The 16,345-nt window shown below is 44.8% G+C and overlaps 2 protein-coding genes across 4 annotated transcripts in view; one reads left to right on the top strand and one right to left on the bottom strand.

Moving 5' to 3' along the window:
• The window catches only part of TLN2 (talin 2), a 461,407-nt gene that overhangs the window by 197,491 nt on the left and 247,571 nt on the right, over positions 1-16,345 (bottom strand). The window lies entirely within an intron of this gene.
• LOC104670863 lies at positions 1,838-9,972 on the top strand. The gene is made up of 3 exons (XM_010374222.2): positions 1,838-2,633; positions 6,777-6,979; positions 8,522-9,972. The coding sequence occupies exons 1-3, from the start codon at positions 2,569-2,571 to the stop codon at positions 8,839-8,841; spliced, it is 588 nt and encodes a 195-aa protein (XP_010372524.1). The 5' UTR covers positions 1,838-2,568; the 3' UTR covers positions 8,842-9,972.

Raw genomic sequence — 16,345 nt, forward strand, 5'->3', positions numbered from 1 at the left:
GGAGGGGAGGGGAAAGGGAAGGAAGGGAGGAAGGGAAGGGAAGGGGGAAGGGGAAGGGGAAGGGGAAGGGGAAGGGGAGGGGAAGGGAAGGGAAGGGAAGGGAAGGGAAGGGAAGGGAAGGGAAGGGGGAAGGGGGGAAGGGGAAGGGGAAGGGGAAGGGGAAGGGGACGGAAGAAGGGAAGGGAAGGGAAGGGAAGGGAAGGGACGGGAAGGAGGGAAGGGAAGGGAAGGGAAGGGAAGGGAAGGGAAAGGGAAGGAAGGGAAGGGAAAGGGAAAGGGAAGGGAGGGAAAGGGAAAGGGAAAGGGAAAGGGAAAGGGAAGGAAAGGGAAAGGGAAAGGAAAGGGAAAGGGAAAGGGAAAGGAAAGGGAAGGAAAGGGGAAGGGAAAGGGAAAGGGAAATGAAAGGGAATAGGAAAGGGAAAGGGAAAGGGAAAGGGAAGGGAAGGGAAGGGAAAGGGAAAGGGAAAGGAAGGGAAGGGGAGGGGAGGGGAGGGGAGGGGAGGGGAGGGAAGGGAAAGGGACGGGAAGGAAGGGAAGGGAAGGGAAGGGAGGGAAGGGAAGGGAGGGGAAGGGGAAGGGGGGAAGGGGAAGGGGAAGGGAAGGGGAAGGGAAGGGAAGGGAAGGGGAACGGGGAAGGGAAGGGGAAGGGGAGGGAAGGGAAGGGAAGGGGAAGGGGAAGGGGAAGGGGGAAGGAAGGGAAGGGAACGGGAAGGAGGGAAAGGGAAGAAGGGGGAAAAGGGAAAGGGAAAGGGAAAGGGAAAGAAGGGAAGGGAAAGGAAAGGAAAGGAAAGGAAAGGGAAAGGAAAGGGAAAGGAAAGGGAAAGGAAAGGGAAAGGAAAGGGAAAGGAAAGGGAAAGGAAAGGGAAAGGGAAAGGGAAAGGGAAAGGGAAGGAAAGGAAAGGAAAGGAAAGGGAAAGGGAAAGGGAAAGGGAAAGGGAAAGGGAAAGGGAAAGGAAAGGAAAGGAAAGGAAGGAAAGGAAGGAAAGGCAAGACACAGGTTTAGGCTAAGTTTGAATTCGTTCATAAAAGCCTTTTTTTAAAAACGTAAGTTCAATGACTTAGTGCTTTTTCTTGGAGTTGGTGGCTCATGGTGTATTTCCAGTATCTGTTCCATTTCATGGCCAAAAACTGACCTGTCCCCTACTCACTTAACCCAAGCCGGTCTCTATCAAATATACTCCTTGGGCATAAGACAGACAGAAAGAAACCTGTATCACAAATGCTTTTTCCTTTGTGCCTGAAGAACCAACTCAGAAATAACCAGCTGAGTGTCATCCCAGCAAGCAAAACAAGGCCCTTTATAGTTAGTAGCTAATAGAATCTTAGAGCAGCCCGGATAACATCAATCCACAGGTATTTCAAGCTCACTCTCTTTCTTGTGTTTCATTAGAGAACCTGGAGGTAGTAAACCTGGACTCCAGCTTCTTCCCACAGAAGAAGGGAGGTGCCAGGAGAAAATGAAATGGCCACAAGGCAGAGGGGACAGCAGGCTGCCCAGGCCCAGGCAGTGCTGCAGATGCCTCCAGAGTCTCAGCTTCTCAGCATGCTTGATTGCTGGCGTCCTAACAACAGGTGGCTGGGTCACTTGGATACAGGAGATGTTTCTCAACAGATGCTCTGGTGAACGTGGGCATGGTTTACACGGTCTCACAAAGCAACCTTTCAGGCTGTCCAACTGCAATGTCATTCTGACCCCTGCTTGCATTCTGAATGAATTTTGCCATGAAAATTGTAAAAACATTCCTTAGTTGAGAAATGTCAGGATATACTTCTCAATAAACAACAGCAGTGTTCACTGGGAATCTGCCTAAAACTGAATTAATTAACTAAAGCCTAGGCAGTGGCTGGATTGCTGACACAGCAGAGGGGTTCAAAATATCTGGCAATTCCCACCTGCAATATTGAGGATTTTTAAAGCCATATGTAAAAGTTCCGCCCCCCCACCCTTTATAGGCCAAGTTAACCCAGCAACTCCCCGATTGGGGGAAATAAAATTTAAACTCTAGAGATAAATGGACTAATTTGCTATGATGCAGATCATTCCATGGCTAGTCTGTCCCCTGGGGCTGGCGACAATTGCTAAAATCTATGACTGGTGGTAATAGTCAGTGAGGAAAGCCACAAAGCTCTATGCTGTCATGGATGCTGTTTATGGGATACAACAGAGAGGATGGGATGGTTAATATCATCTGTTCCCTGGGAAAAGGAAATGTTTTAAGTGTTGCTGTGTGAAGTCTGCCCTCCCCAGGCTAAAAACTGAGCTTTCTGAAAGGCAAATGAATGGTCCCCCTAACCATGCAGAGAGAGATTCCATCGAAGCCAAGAGGGAGCCGTGACATGGACCCTAGACCCAAATGTAACAGCAGGACCTAATACTGGAGCTCAGAAGGAAGCAGGAGAAACACAGAGGAGCAAGGCGAAAGCGGCAAAAGGGGCAGCAGAATCGAAAGAGGGAGCCCTGCAGGGCATGGCAAGGCACCTGGGGCTGCAGGGTCCACAAGGTGCACAAGAGAGAGGCTCAGAGAGCTGGGAAGCAGACAGGAAGGAGAGAAGCAGAAACACGAGGACATGAAGGAAAACCTATGTCCAAAACAACTGGAAAAAGAAAGGCTGCTGGGGGCAAAGATTTGGAGGTGAATTTCTTTGAGAGGTATACAGTCGAGAGGTAGAGTTGAACGCAAAGATGGAGAGAGAACTGGGTGGGAGGGGCTAGAAAGACCACCTAGGGAGTGAGGGAGAGCAAGGTGAAACCTAATGACTCAGCCCTGGGAACAACATTCTGAATTGGCAGAGAAGACACTGGCAAAGAAGGCACAGGGGTAGGTGTGGGAAGAGAACAGACAGAGGGTGGAACCCAGGAGAAAGCACATCAAACAGAAGGGAGAGGGCAGCTGTGCTCATTGCTGGTCACAGGTCAGGTAAGATGCAACTGAGACACTGCAATTGAATCTGGCAAATTGGAGGGCTTTAGGGGGATGGGGGTCGGGGGGTGGTGCAGGGGAGCGCCTGGAGTAGCAGGTTCAGGAAAGAGATGGAAGACAGGGGTGGCCCAGCAGGTATGGACTTGTCTCCTGAGCAGGTATGCTAGGAGGGGGCAGAGGAACAGGCAGTAGCTCAGATTTATGCTTTTAAGACTTTGTAATCCAAAAGTGCACATCACATGGTTGCTGTAAACTCCATAGGGAAATTATCTACATAGACGTCGTTTCCACCTTATTATGGTCCTAGAGACAGTCCCAGGACAGCTAAGTGCCCTTCCTCACCATACATAATCTCTATTCTACACCAGGTGCACATGGCTGCCCCGGGTCTATTGCAGAGAAGGTGAGTGGCTAAGTCTGGGTTCACAGAAAGGACCCTGGGTGCGGAGTCTGAGGTGCAGGCTCAATTCCAGGCCTCCTGATGCCTTTGACCTCGGGACCCGTCACTTCCCCTCTGCTGCTTTCAGAGAGCAGGAGGTAACCTGCTGCCACAGAAGGAGCTTCCTGATACTCAATGCTTGGCCAACTATTCCCATTGGATCCTCAGTCTCCTCATCCTTACATCTCAAGAGGGGGCAGGGCATGGAATGGAGGGTAGTTCAGGGTAGGTGTTCAACAGACAAGAAATACTACATTCACTATAAGACTTGTGGCCTCAACTTTTTTTTTTTATCACCCAAAAACAACTATTGCAAAAAAGCATTACAGGAACCCAATATACCAAAAAAAAGAAAAGAAAAAAAACCCTGGAAACCAAACTAGTCATTCTTACAGAACACCACACATGGGTGTAAGACTAAAAGCCCCCAGTGTCGCCTTCTCACTTCTCACTCCCTGTTTTATTAAGATTTAGTTTTTCGAAGCTCGAGATAAGGCCAACAACTGACTTCCCAGGAATGTCTCTAAAAGGCCAATATTTTGTAATCTACAACATTATATTTAAAGACAAGGTATTTTAATTATTCTCATGCAAGATGGTCACTGACATAGGGAAACCTAGATGAGCTCTGAAATCAAAGTATATGGGATTTATTCAGCATCCCACAAGAACCACAGCAATGAGCTGTTTCTAGCACCACTCACAACAAAATGAGACACTGGCAAAATGGACACTTGCTGGAATCAAGTACCATGACTTACCCTATAGCAAAAGAAAGTAGGATTAAGGCCGGGTGTGAAGGCTCACACCTGTAATCCCAGCACTTTGGGAGGCCAAGTCGGGCAGATCACCTGAGGTCAGGAGTTCGAGACCAGCCTGGCCAACATCGAGAAACCCTGTCTCTACAAAAAATACAAAAATTAGCTGGGCATGGTGGTGGGCACCTGTAATTCCAGCTACTCAGGAGGCTGAGGCAGGAGAATCACTTGAATCCAGGAGGAGAAGGTTGCAATGCGCAGAGATCGCACCACTGCACCCCAGCCTGGGTGACAGAGTGAGGCTCTGTCTCAAAAAAACAGAAAACAAACAAAAACAACAACAAAAAGAAAGTAGGATTTGAACATATAGCAACCTAGACATGTAGACTAAAGATGACTGTGTATTTTCCACACTTGTGAGAAATTTAACTGTACATCCACTAAAGCCCTGCGAAAATGAGGCAGCTCAGACCACACACCTCAATAAAGATTTACGCTCCTTGTCCACTGTGATGTTTTCAGGGCAGCACACAGACTGTAACTGGTTCTGGCCTCTACTTTTCTGTACCTGAATGCCTCTCTGGGCTTTTCATCGTGCAGACTCTGAGGCTAGGACAGCTGATCAGGTATCCTTTTCTAGTTTGGCTGCATGAAAGTTCAGAGCCAAATCTGTACAATGTCTTGCAGAGTTGTTATACTCTAATCCCTTTTTCTATTTTATCTTATTGTTTGTTTTTCCTTTCCCCTAATTTGAATGACTACTATCTTATTGGATCTTAAGTTTTGTTTTTTGGTTTTTTGTTTTTTTTTTTTTTTTTTTTTTTTTTGTTCAAAGACTGGATATAAATTCATAAAACCTGCATTGTGTTTCTGTTCATAATCTTGTCTCACTCTGACCATTTCTGCCTTCATTGCATGTCTGAAGGTTGCATGACCCAACACAAAACCCTTCTGTGGTTTCCTCTGTGGAAATGGAGCTGATGAAACCAGTGGTGAAACCCAGACACTGTCCTTTTAAAATACACTTTTCAGTCCCAGAGAGCTGTAAACAGCCCAGGATGATGGCAGCAGTGCAGGCTGCTCAGGATCACCCTGGTTCACCCAGGGACAAACAAGTTCAGCTCCAGCAGAGGCCTCCTTCTCTTCAAAATAAATGCCTGTCATTGGTCAAGATGAACAGCCTCCCCTTGGGTCTCTGCCTATAAGGGAGGACCATGAGGTGCCCCGACCCCACCTGCCTTACCAGCTGCGTGACCTGAGCTTGTCACTTAACTGACATCTGCCTGAGTCTCCTACAAAATGGGAGATAGTAACAGGTCTACCTATAAGACTGCTAGAGAATTAAATGAGTCAAAGGCACAGAGAAAAGGCTAGGTAAGGGTTTATTGTTACTATTGTTATTATTATTATTTTGAGATGGAGTTTCGCTCATTGCCCAGGCTAGAACGCAGTGGCGCAGTCTCGGGTCACTGCAACCTCTGCCTCCTGAGTTCAAGCGATTCTCCTGCCTCAGCCTCCCAAGTAGCTGGGACTACAGGCGGATGCCACCATGCCCAGTTAATTTTGTATTTTTAGTAGAGTCAGAGTTTCTCCACCTTGGCCAGGCTGGTCTCAAACTCCCAACCTCAGGTGATCCATCTGCCGTGGCCTCCCAAAGTGCTGGGATTACAGGTGTGAGCCACCATACCCCGCCTGGGCTTGTTATTATTAATAACATTAATCATGGGAGCTGCAGAAACAATGGAAGCAGCATACTTGAGTCGGCCACTATCTGAACTACAAACATCATTTCATTGTTTATTTGTATCTGTTATGTACTAGATAACCTAACAGGCATTAGGGGGCAAAGACAGGTACAATTCCTGTCTACATGGAGCTCACCTTCTAGTTAGCCCTTTATTCACTTACATAAATAGAGTTCCTGTGGGCCAGGCGCAGTGGCTCATGCCTGTAATCCAAGTACTTTGGGAGGCCGAGGTGGGCAGATTATCTGAGATCAGGAGTTTAAGACCAGCCTGGCCAACATGGTGAAATCCCATCTCTACTAAAAATATAAAAATTAGCCGAGCTAGTTGGCATGTGCCTGTAGTCCCAGCTACCCAGGAGGCTGAGGCAGGAGAACCACTGGAACTCGTGAGGCGGAGGCTACAGTGAGCCAAGATTGCACCACTGCACTCCAGCTTGGGTGACAGAAAGAGATTCCGACTCAAAAAAAAAAATAATAATTAAAAATAAATAAATATAGCTCCTGTGTTTATTTTTATGGCAGTCATACAACATACTTTTCCTAGACACAGAACTTTCTGAGGATGAGCTGTGAGGCTGAGTGTGTGTGTCAAGCAGCTAACTCCTATAGCCCCTGGGCTGTTTCTCTTGGAGGTCACTTAGGTTCCCCCAACCAAGGAGTTCAAGAGGGAAAAAGTCCTCACCCTGTGGGGTAAGGCTGGCATTACTATCAGCTTCCACCCTGGGGCTTGTTCATGAGCTCTGCCTAGGGGCAACTTAGGGGAGACACAATGGGGGCTCTGCACACTCCTGCGTAAAGCAGGGGTTTGTGCCCACCTGGCAAGACCAGAGGGCCAGGCCACCATACCTCAATGGGGCCTTGGAGGTCTATAAGAGTAAGAGCTGACCACCCTCCCCCTCTTCTGCCTCCAGCCACTGGCTCTCCACCGTGACCTCTTGGGAAGGCCTCTGTGCCCAATTTTGGATGGCTGTACTTGCTTCAATTCATCTGTGGCTACACCTCAATCTCCTGGGAATGATTCAGTTCTCTCAAAGAAACATCAAGGAAAGAGCTTCCCCTTCTCCACTCCCTACCTCTCTTCTACAAGGGAGGAAGAGAAGTAGCTTCTCTGCAGGTAAGAACCCACCGTGTACTGGGTCACAGCCACCCAGAAGGGCTGCAAATGCCAAAGCCAGGGTCTTGCCCTCCATCTCGCTCTGCAGGACAGTCTGGGCTCAGGTACCCTGGGACTTGCCTTGAACATTCGGACTCCAGGCACTGAGCAGGTCAGGCATAGACAGGTGCCTATCTGTCCCCATCTAGGAAGGTAAGTCAAGTCATGCCTTCACTGGGAGCCAGGTATCTTTAATTTAAGGAGGGACCAGGAGGCAAGGAAGCAGGGCAACCCATTTGATCTCATCATCAGTCCAGCTTTACCAAGGAGCCACATCTTCTGAAAGTTACCAAGGCCCTCCCTATTAATTTTATCAACCCACTGGGCCCTGGATATCTCTTCCCAGCTGGTAGGAACCCAGAGGGCAGGGCCTGAGTGGAAAGGCTCCCCTAGCCTCAGTATCTACATTTGAGAGAACTCCATGCTATAGTAAGCTCAGGGAAAGCAGCAATGAACACAGCTCATGTGAGTTTTCCATGTGGATAACAGCCACTTAGAATAGGACCAGGACAGCTAAGCTCCTGTCTGTAGCCAGAGTGGGGAGACCAGAAAACTAGAGAGAACATTTATGTAAGAATCCCTGAGTTCTCCCTTATGGAGGCAAGAGAGGCCAGGACTACTGTTTGAACACTTCAACTAGAAATAACCATTTTTAACTTAAAAGGTCAAGTGGTAAATGAACAAAGGAGAAATCATTAACCACCCACACAACTGTGAACTTAGCAGCAGTCCATGCAGGTCAATAAAAATTCCAGCCAAGTTGTCGGCTCCCAGGGCTGCTTTGCAAACCCCATGTATCCCTAGGTAAACTGCAGGGCCACCACAGTTCCCAATATAGCAGCAATAAGAAATAGATAGATATAGATCTAGATACAGATCTAGATATAGATCTAGATCTATAACCTAGTGTCAGGAATACATTTGCCATTAGAAGTCCATCTCCCCTGCTGGCCTCAGAGGGCAGTAACTGCATCAATGGAGTTATCTTTACATTTCAAGGCCTATCACAGTGTCCACCATATAGTAGGTGCTCAATAAATATCTGTGGACTTAATACATACTCCATGGAAAGATTTAACCAGATTTTCCCCTAAATTAGTCATTAGGAATTACCCGCAGTAATACCACAAATAAAGGATGAACAGAGGGCCAACATCCAGCAGACCAAGCTATGTCTCAACAACAGCTCACTCTAGGAAGCACAGATGCTGAACTTCAAGGCTGACAAGATGAAGCTCTCCATCTGGGCAAATGAACAACTCAAAAAAAGAACCAATGCCACATCAGTCAGAAATAACTGGAAGCTCCATGAGGGCAAGGACCATGTGTACTGCTCACAATGAAGTGCCTGACACAAAGGGTTCAATACATATTTCTTTAATGCATGAATGGGGTGGGGAGAAGTCAGCATTTCTACCCTCCACTAAAAACCAAAGAGAGTGCCCACAATATGGAATACAAGACTGATGAGAAAACACCTTTGATACTGTTTCCCATTTTCAGGTGAAGAAACTAAAACCTTGAAGTCAAGAGACCTTCCCAAAGTTCACACTGCCAGAAAGCACAACCAGACCTTCTCACACTGCCACAATGAACAGAAAGGGTATGCACACGGTTGGTTAGAGCCCTCCCAGGATCCCTCCAACTTACCCTCCCACTGCCAGGCAGTTCTTGGCACTGGCACCTGCAATTCCATCATTAAGTATACTGTTGGTCATAAAGATTTGTCCCCAGTTAAACTTCGCAATAAAAATGGATGTGTGCATTTGCTGCCTATCACTGTCATAGAAATGGTAAGTTTCAGAACCCTCCAGGCAACTTAGCTGAGCTCTGCCCTTTATTAAAGATGATGCCTAATTAAGAGGAAATTCTGCTGAGGAAGGGGTAGTGTGCTACAGAACACACTAGAACTCTGGCACAGTGGAGAAAGGGCAGTGAGCAGGGGAGTACGAAAAAAGGACCGGCTGAAAGACAGGGGAGCCGATGCCTATGTTCTCACAGCTTTATGATTTTGCCTAGAGCCGATCTTTAATGCACACATAGCATTTTGAAATGTATGGAAAATCAGGTTCACGCTGCTTAGCCCAAATATTAAGGTCCCCACCCACCACCCAGCCTCATCTAACCTGCTTCCTATCTCCTATGCACATTATAAGAATCCTCCATACTAATGAAATAGATGATTTTTCAATCTCTGCAAAATTGCTTCAATTATTTCAGCCTGTGTGTCTGAAATGTTACCACCCTCCACTGCAGGTTCTCGGTTACCCCTCAACCCAGCATCCAGTTTTGCTTCTATAAACTAGTCTTTAAACCCTGTCCCAACAAGCAAGGATCTGTCTGCTGCCCTCAACTCTCGGAGCACTCAGCTGCGATCCTGCTCCAACACTAGCCCTCCTGGCCTGAGTCACCAGTGAAACAAACAGGAAATGCTATCACCTGATGACCATTCAGCACTGAAGCGCTCCATGGTACATCCATGTATGTCTTGTCCCTGCATATGATCAATATGCTAGAAAGTTAAAAAGATTTTGATTTTTTTTTTTTGCACCCCCCCTTTCATAGATAAAAATAGAGGTTCTGGGAAGATACGTGAATTCCTGGCCTGTGTGTGGAAGATACTGTCGTTTTTTGTCGAACCGTAAGAAGGCTGTGTCAGCCCTCCAGCAATCTCACTATTCCCCTGTGGTTGCAAAGACAGCTGAATAAATCATTCATACATTTCAGTCCTCTTGGAGTCTGCCTTTCAGTCCTGCTATTTTCCTCCTCTTGTTACACGCTTCAGAAAGAAGGTGGCTCTAAACTGAACTCTGACTTTGAATTCTTTTGTACATTAACTTATTCAAACGATTGAAAGTAGATTGTTTACAAAAATGGATACAATAGAAATGTGAAAGGTCAGGTCCAAGAAAAAAATAGAAGAAAAATAAAAGTGAAGGTCAAGACCAGGTGAACTATGAATTATTTACCATTTTTCTAGATAACAGGGAATAACTCATCCCATTACTTGTTTTCGTTGACCCTTGGTGGTGAGCCTATACAATCTCAGGAAGGCGTATTCCGTCGGCTCCTGCTGAGGCTGAGCAACACGAGCTTTGTCATTAAGGCACACACCACTGTGATGGATACAGATACACTTGACTTTTACTGGGGGTCAGGGGGAAAGCTTGGTTCTACAGCGTTCGGGGAGGGCATTCAGGGTTTTCTTCCAGACTGACCCTGGAAGAATGAGTGACAAGAACTATATGCAAGTTCCTTCTCAACTGACTCTCTTCACGCTGGGCTTAATTTGATGTGAGAAAGTGTGGCCCCCATTGAGGAACATCTGCTAAAAGCAGCATGGATCTGGGTTGCCGAGTGACCATGCAAACCTACATTATCATGCTTGCTTTCACCCCAAAAATGGAAGAATCTTGCACTTCCTAGCTCCATTTCCTTCCCCTGCAAGGACCAGGGAGGAAAAGGCTGAAACCCCACACCACACATTACTCAAAAAGGCAACAGCACATTTTTGGACTTGGGCGAAATTTTCTTCAATTTTGAAGAAAAAAGGAAAGGAATTAAAAACCTATTCTTGCCACTTATCTATGTTAACCTATTAACCATAAATTAGAAGGACCTAAAAATCTGGCATATATTTGGAGAACTGAAACAAACCAAGAAACCTGACTAAACTTTCCATTTGTATAGACTCAAAGTCCATCCACATATCACCGCATTACCAATCCAGGAGTCACAGAACAAACTGGATTCTCCAAAGGCTCCTCATTTTCTACCACCACTCATTCCAAGGTCACCCCCATCTTATACCTAAAACTTGCAATGTTTCGGTTAAACTATATATACATATATATATCTTACAGTATCCGTGATCTTAGACTTAGAAGTTATTAAGTCTAGTTCTCTACAGGTTATGTAAATCCTTGCTGTAATTTTCCCATCCTTCTGCATGTAAGAATTAAAACAAATAAATACATATATTTAAAAAATTTTTCTAAGTACATAATAGCAGCTAACATATGTAAGTGATTACGTGCCAGGCACTGATGCTAAGCCCTTTTTATGTTAAGGCACTGAATCCTCAACATAACCCCATACTAAGCGGTTTAGACTTCACTCAAGCAGGACAACTAAAACAGAGCAGTTATGTGAACTTGACCAAGGCCATGGATCTGGGGGTTCTGCCTCCTAATGTGTGCTGTTTAAAACAGAAGGGAACATGGAGAAATCGATACAGTGCTTATGCCAGGAATGCAGTAAAATGGGAAAAAAATTTTTTTATTGATAATGTTTTTATTAATAATTGAACTTTCACTTGTTGCATTATTATATGTCACACACTGAACTAAGCACTTTACCTAATTATTCTGGAAAATCATTAGGTGAAGGAGGTCCTATTTACCCTAAATTAGGCTTAATAGAGATTATGTCTTGTAAGTAACAGGCAAACACAAGAGGAAAGGTAACCCAGGTCTGTCTGAATCTAGACTTCCATGTCTGGCCCCATCCCACTCAAAGATAAATACCACTAACATTTGGACACATTTCCTTCCAATGAATATGCATACTTTATGTGGTTGAGATGATATGCTCTATATAATTCTATATCCTAAGTTTTCCCCATTCTAATTACATAATATTCTCCCACAGTATCGCAAACTCTTTACAAACATTGTTTTTAATAAATACATAATATTGTGGCCGGGCGCGGTGGCTCAAGCCTGTAATCCCAGCACTTTGGGAGGTCGAGACGGGCAGATCACGAGGTCAGGAGATCGAGACCATCCTGGCTAACCTGGTGAAACCCCATCTCTACTAAAAAATACAAAAACCTAGCCGGGCAAGGTGGTGGGCGGCTGTAGTCCCAGCTACTCCAGAGGCTAAGGCAGGAGAATGGTGTAAACCCGGGAGGCGGAGCTTGCAGTGAGCTGAGATCCAGCCACTGCACTCCAGCCTGGGCGACAGAGTGAGACTCCGTCTCAAAAAAATAAATAAATAAATACATATATACATACATACATAATATTATTAATAAGGCCCCATAATTTAATCTTTTTGTGTATATCAGCTATTTACAAGTTTTCACTATTACAAATAAGGATGCAATAAGGATTTTTTTGTTTGAAACCTCTTCTGTTTTTTATTTCAGATTATTTTCTTAAGCTAAATTTCTTCTTTTTGTTAAAGGAATCATCAGTATTTTTACAAAGCAACCCAGAAGATAACAAAACAACAAGAAATAATGAAATCTGAATGTACAGGTATCAACTGTTTGATTTATGGGTTAGCTAAATGAATATGCATTAACAACTGGGAAGGCCAATAATCAATCCAGGTTTTATGGTTCAATCTACCCCACAGAACCATCCTGCCATCCAGGGCTCAAGCTGTAAGGGACCACACCAACAGACAGAATTGACAGAGGAATGAATGGGAGAAAAAACATCTGGCATAGGCAATAAACCAGATTTACAGAAAAGAGGCAGAGAAAAGATAAATGTTTAACATAAATTTTAAAATATATTGCAAACAGTGGAAATGACAGAGAGGAGGAGGATTGGACTAGATTTTACTACAAAAAGCCGTGTGGATGTGCATGGTGAGCAGCCACGTGCTGCTGTCTGTAAGCCCAAGTTTTTAGAACTGTCTACCAGACCGAACCCCAATTACAAAAAGGATATTAACTAAATTGAAGTATGCTGGTGAAGTATCATTTTCCTATAGTTAATAAAATAAAGACAGATCAAAAGTCTTGCCAATTTCATAAGTGAGTTATGAATAAGATTTGTATTTTCAAATAGCAAAAAAAACAAATCAAACTGCAGCCTGGACACATACATATTACTTCATCAAAAGCACAAGGAAGAAACAAACACGTCCCCATGGGAGATGACATGAAACAATGAATTCTCAACAGCACAGTTGAGGACAGTGTTTTAAAGGATTGTTTTAAGATACTGTCACATTTGTTGTATCTCCACAACCTGGACTTACTCTTGAAAAACAATTCCAAAAATAAATATAAAACTTAAGATAAAGCTGGAAAAATAACAGAAGAAATGCACAAACCAATCAAAGAGAAACAGGGATAAACGATAAGAATCCCTAAAGAAATGGCAGGACTAAAGAACCCCCTGAATTGGAAAGGGGCCTCATCCATGGGAATTTGTGCTACAATCTTGTGTCATCTGTCACCAGTCTATAAAACTGATATTCATCTTGTCCTCCAACAGTGTACCTAGCTTAATGCTATGGGCTGAATTGTGTTTCTTCCAAAATTCATATGTTAAGGTCCTAACCCCCAGGACTTCAGACTGCGACGTTATTTGAAGATGGCACCTTTACAGAGGCAATCAGGTTAAAATGAGGTCATTAGAGCAGGTCATAACCCAAATTGACCATTGTCCTTATAAGAAGGAGAAATTTGGACACAAACACACAGGAAGGATGATGTAAAGAGGACAGGAAAAGATGGCAATCTACAAGCCACAAGAGAGGCCTGGAACAGATCCCTCCCTCACAGCCTTCCAGATGGAACACCATGACCTTCAACTTCTAGCCTCCAGAACTGTGAGACTATCAGTTTCTGTTATTTAAGCCACCCAGTTAGTGGTATTTTGTTAGGGGACAGCCCTGGCAAACTAATCTATTTAGCCAGGCTAAATATGGCCCAATTAGGATATTAATAAGTACAATAAGCCTAAATGTAGCTCTTTTAACACAAAATGGCAAGTAGTACAGTTAAATGTAAGTGGTAATCAGTAAACTAATTATAAACGTGTGTGAATATGTAAATATAGGCATAGCTGGGCCTCACACCTATAATCACATTGACTCAAAGGCTTAGGTGGGAGGATTGCTTGAGTCCAGGAGTTCAACAGGAGCCTGGGCAACATAGCAAGACTCTGTCTCTACACAAACTTTTTAAATATAAAAAGTAGCTAGGCATGGTGGTATGCACCTGTAGTCCTAGCTACTTGGGGGCTAAGGCAGGAGGATGGTTTGAGCTCAGGAGTTCAAGGCTGCAGTGAGCTATGATCGTATCACTGCACTGCAGCCTGAGTAACAGAGCAAGACAGCATCTCTAAAACAAATAAACAAATATAAGCAAAGATGCAGGTGCTGGTGTAGGCAATGACATACGTACATGCACATGTATATATTGTGCCCAAGGTCACAAAGCTAGCAAATGACAGGAACAGGACTCTAACCTGGGTATATCTGCCTCCAGGGCCCATGTCTTGTTATAATACCGCCATGCTGCACCACCTAACAAAACTACATGGTAATTTGAAAATTATCTGTAAGAATAGGATATGATTGATGCTACACAGAATTTAGGGTGCTTCCAGCCAAGTAGGAAAGACACTATGTTAGCATTTTGTTAGAGTGGCAGAATTATACTTTGTTTCCTGTTTGTTTTATTTTGGCTTTTGTTATACTGGAATTAAAATAAATAAATTCAACTGCAACACAAGCCCACTTTCGGTTACTCTAATACAGATGAAACCAAATAGTGTTTTTCCTTGTCAGATCGCTCCTCTATCATATAAAAAGGGATGGGAAGCACCTCTGTGGAGTCTCCCTCCACATTCAGCACAACCACCTCAAATTGCAGACATAAATATCTAGGGCACAGTATTTTGTGGATATAGAGGGTAAGGTTCAGATTCTGGGCCTAGAGGAAGGATACAGGTCAATCTACATCCATTTATCAATAACTTAAAATGCACAGGACACTGTGCTGATTACTTCAGGAGAATAAACAAGATGGAATAAGGCTGGTCCTGCATTCACGTGACTTAAACTCTCACAGCAACTCTCAGAGAGTTGGCAGGTGCCATGTAGTAGAACAGCTGCTGCCTGTAGAGAGAGGAGCCCTACCTTGCCCTCCAAGAGCTTCCACAGGGCTTGGGGAGGAAAGCAGCAAGCAGTACAGGGTGACAAGTCTGGAATAAGAGCAAGGTCACACTGATCACTAAAATCCTTCCAACATGTAGTGAATCTAGGATGAAGTCACACCTCTAGGGGTTCAGGTCATTAGGAGTCCTTGAGATTCCTGAAGGACTCCAAGATTATTCTAGGGCCTTCTCGACCTTCCCAGGCAAGACCTAAGCAGATGAGATTTAGTCAGAACAGAAATGGCCTCCAGCACAAGCAAGAGCTGCTCAACCTTAATGCCACCCCTCACAGGGGCACTAGCCCCCAGAACGAGACTATGTCCTCCGTTAACTACTTGTTTATTATCATTGATGCCTAAAAGCAGTGGCAGGGGCTGTCTAGAAAGCTGCGACAGTAAGTTTGTATGTAAGATCAGGGGAGAGTACACATAACTTCTAACCAGTGCCCACAGAGACTTCGGAGCCACTCTCTTACTGGTGGTCCAATGGCTGCACCTACTGTGATCCTTGTGGGCTCCCACGTCACCACAGCTACCAATGAAACTGAGGTTGACAGATCTCATCATCATCTATAGAGAGGAAACTATTAAAAAATACCTCACTATGAAACTATCAAGGTCGGGCATGGTGGCTCATGCCCATAATCCCAGCACTTTTGGAGGCTGAGGCAGGAGGATGGCTTGAGCCCAGAAGTTCAACAGCCTGGGAAACATAGGGAGACCCCGTCTATACCAAAAAAACAAAAGAAAAAGAGAGAAAGAAGAGGAAGGGAGGGAAAGACATAGGGAGGGAGGGAGGGAAAGACAGAGGGAGGGAGGGAGGGAGGGAGGGAGGGAGGGAGGGAGGGAGGGAGGGAGGGAAGGAAGGAAGGAAGGAAGGAAGGAAGGAAGGAAGGAAGGAAGGAAGGAAGGAAGGAAGGAAGGAAGGAAGGAAGGAAGGAAGGAAGGAAGGAAGGAAGGAAGGAAGGAAGGAAGGAAGGAAGGAATCAAACCTGAAAAATAATGGATAAGTGATTATTTGTGCTAGAGAAGAGACGGCATCTTAAGAATCCACTGAGCAAGCTTCCTCTGTTACGGCTGGCATGTGTCTTCTCCAAAATTCATGTTGAAACTTAATCCCCAATACAACAGTATTAAGAGGTGGGGCCTTTAGGAAGTGATTTGGCTCTGACAAGGCTGAAGTCAGGACAAGGAGAGGAGGCAGAAAGGAGGAGAGAGAGACTGCAACCTGGGAGGTATGAGAAGCTGCAGAACTTATAGGAAGCTGCAAGCCAACAGAGTCTATTTTGCTTTCGGGGATCCTTCGATTATATATCCATATTCCCCCAGTTGTTACTATCCTGGGTGAGAAAAGGCTAGCTGAATATTCCAATGCCTTAGGAAAAAAATGACTTATTCAAATGAAAAACTCTTTTGAGTTTTCTTCT

This window comes from Rhinopithecus roxellana, chromosome 5 (assembly GCF_007565055.1).
Source record: "Rhinopithecus roxellana isolate Shanxi Qingling chromosome 5, ASM756505v1, whole genome shotgun sequence".
Lineage (NCBI taxonomy): Eukaryota > Metazoa > Chordata > Mammalia > Primates > Cercopithecidae > Rhinopithecus > Rhinopithecus roxellana.

Excerpts from the sequence above, each read along its gene's own strand:
- LOC104670863 (XM_010374222.2), top strand. The coding sequence starts at position 2,569 with ATGAAGGAAAACCTATGTCCAAAACAACTGGAAAAAGAAAGGCTGCTG. Across the intron at positions 2,634-6,776 it reads CTGGGGGCAAAGATTTGGAG|CCACTGGCTCTCCACCGTGA; the intron begins GTGAATTTCTTT and ends TTCTGCCTCCAG. Across the intron at positions 6,980-8,521 it reads GAGAAGTAGCTTCTCTGCAG|GTGAAGAAACTAAAACCTTG; the intron begins GTAAGAACCCAC and ends TCCCATTTTCAG.